Consider the following 1,914-nt stretch of genomic DNA (forward strand, 5'->3'; position numbering starts at 1 on the left):
CCTGAGACGCAGCGTGTGATGGGAGGGATGCCTTGCTCTGGAGTGGGTGTTGCGGCCCAGCCCAGCTGCCCTCTGCTCAATTTGACTGCCACAGTATGGCAACTAAAACTGACTAAAAGCTTTTAAAATCCTAGTTACAGAAGGTCTCTGAAGGATCTCTGGTCTCACTTCTTCTCTGTAAGTCTCCAAAATACCATTTTGATAAAAACAGAGAGCAATTACAAGTTCAAGAAACCAAAAAGCTGCTTCTTCTGAAAGATGCATTTAAAGTTCCCCATCCACCCCACACAGTCAGAAAGCCTCCCTAGTAATACAGTAGCTCTGTCCACCATCACCAAAGAACTCAATATTTATAGCCAGCCAAGGTGGTTCACAGTTAGTGCCAGTAGAAGTCGCTCCTTTGAACCACTCTGTGTAGTTTGGATTTTAATGTAACTAATGCCCTGCAGAAAACTGGTGCAGGTCCCCAGATGGGTCCCTGATTCCAGAAAGCTGACATTTAAACTTTCATCCACACAGCCCTATGCTGAGAACTCAAGTGAAGAAGCTGAAAGGGTAAAAACTCTAGAATATCCAGCCCCAGCAGAGTTGTCCCCTGTGTGTGCGCAGTCATGCCAGGGGCACCCGTGAGCAGAGGGGACCCACCAGACGTCCACATCATGTCCCAAAGGTGCTGTCACATACAACATTCCACCCATCACAATGCCTGGGTGGGGCATGGAAGCAAGGGTTGCCATAGGTGAAGGTGAGCAGCTGCCATGCAGCAGACATTACAGCTTCCAGATCCTGGAGCACACCAGCTCCAGTTAAGCCAACCGGGATCAAAGATCATGCCGAAGTCTGACGGAGGAGAGAGGGTACTCAGTGAGATGGGCTACAGGCTGGGTCAGACGATAGGGGAAGGCAGCTTCTCCAAGGTGAAAGCAGCCACCTCCAACAAATACAAGGGCCCCCTGGCCGTCAAGGTGGTGGACCGGCAGCAAGCATCCCGAGCCATTGTGTTCAAGTTTCTGCCTCGGGAGCTCTCCATCGTGCGCAAGATCCAGCACCCCAACATCGTGCGCGTCTTCGAGCTCATCGAGGTCTGCAATAGGAAGCTCTACATCGTGATGGAGGCCATGGACACTACCCTGCTGCAGATGCTGGAGAATCTGGGAAAGCTGCCCTGCACCCCCAACGCCCGGGACATCTTTGTGCAGGTTGTGAGGGCCGTGCGCTACCTGCACGACCGCGACCTGGTGCACCGGGACCTCAAGTGTGAGAACGTGCTGCTCTCCGCTGACGGCCGCCGGGCCAAGATCAGCGACTTCGGCTTCAGCAAGGAAGTCAATGGCTACCCAGACCTGAGCGCCACGTTCTGCGGGACAGCGGCCTTCGCTTCCCCAGAGGTGCTCATGGGCATCCCCTACGACGCCAAGAAGTACGACATCTGGAGCTTGGGGGTGATGCTTTACATGATGGTGGTCGGCAGCGTTCCCTTTGATGATACCAACGTCCAGAGCATGCCCCAGCTGCAGAAGAAGGGGGTGGTGTACCCAGAGGGGCTGCCGGAACCCTGCCAAGCCCTCATCAACCAGCTGCTGCAGTACACCCCAGCCTCCCGGCCTGGCGCGGGGCAGATAGCCAAGAACCGCTGGCTGAACGGGGACATCTGAAGGAGAGAGCCCTCCCTGAACATTCTGGAAGAGCACATTGATGCAATAAATACTGTCGTGAAAAAGCATTTCTGCGGTTTATCGATTATTTTGAGGCCCAGGGGCGCCTGCATGTGGAGCTGATTGAACTTCAGGCACCAGCAAGGCCGTATGCTCTCAGGAGGTGGCCAGATCCCAAAACAGCAGTGGGAGCCTGCTGCAGGCTGGGTTTTGAGACACAACAGCCACGGAGAGCTGCCAGGGCAGAGTGATGAGGTGC

The 1,914-nt window shown here is 54.5% G+C and overlaps 1 protein-coding gene across 1 annotated transcript; it reads left to right on the plus strand.

Moving 5' to 3' along the window:
* Positions 1-725: 725 nt before the first annotated feature.
* TSSK6 (testis specific serine kinase 6) lies at positions 726-1,706 on the plus strand. The gene has a single exon (XM_010406542.3). It carries the CDS (start codon positions 759-761, stop codon positions 1,653-1,655), a length of 897 nt encoding a protein of 298 aa, XP_010404844.1. The 5' UTR covers positions 726-758; the 3' UTR covers positions 1,656-1,706.
* Positions 1,707-1,914: the final 208 nt, after the last annotated feature.

This window comes from Corvus cornix, chromosome 7 (genome assembly GCF_000738735.6).
Source record: "Corvus cornix cornix isolate S_Up_H32 chromosome 7, ASM73873v5, whole genome shotgun sequence".
Lineage (NCBI taxonomy): Eukaryota > Metazoa > Chordata > Aves > Passeriformes > Corvidae > Corvus > Corvus cornix.

What these genes read in the sequence shown, in the direction of transcription:
- TSSK6 (XM_010406542.3), top strand. Translation starts at nt 759, where the DNA reads ATGCAGCAGACATTACAGCTTCCAGATCCTGGAGCACACCAGCTCCAG.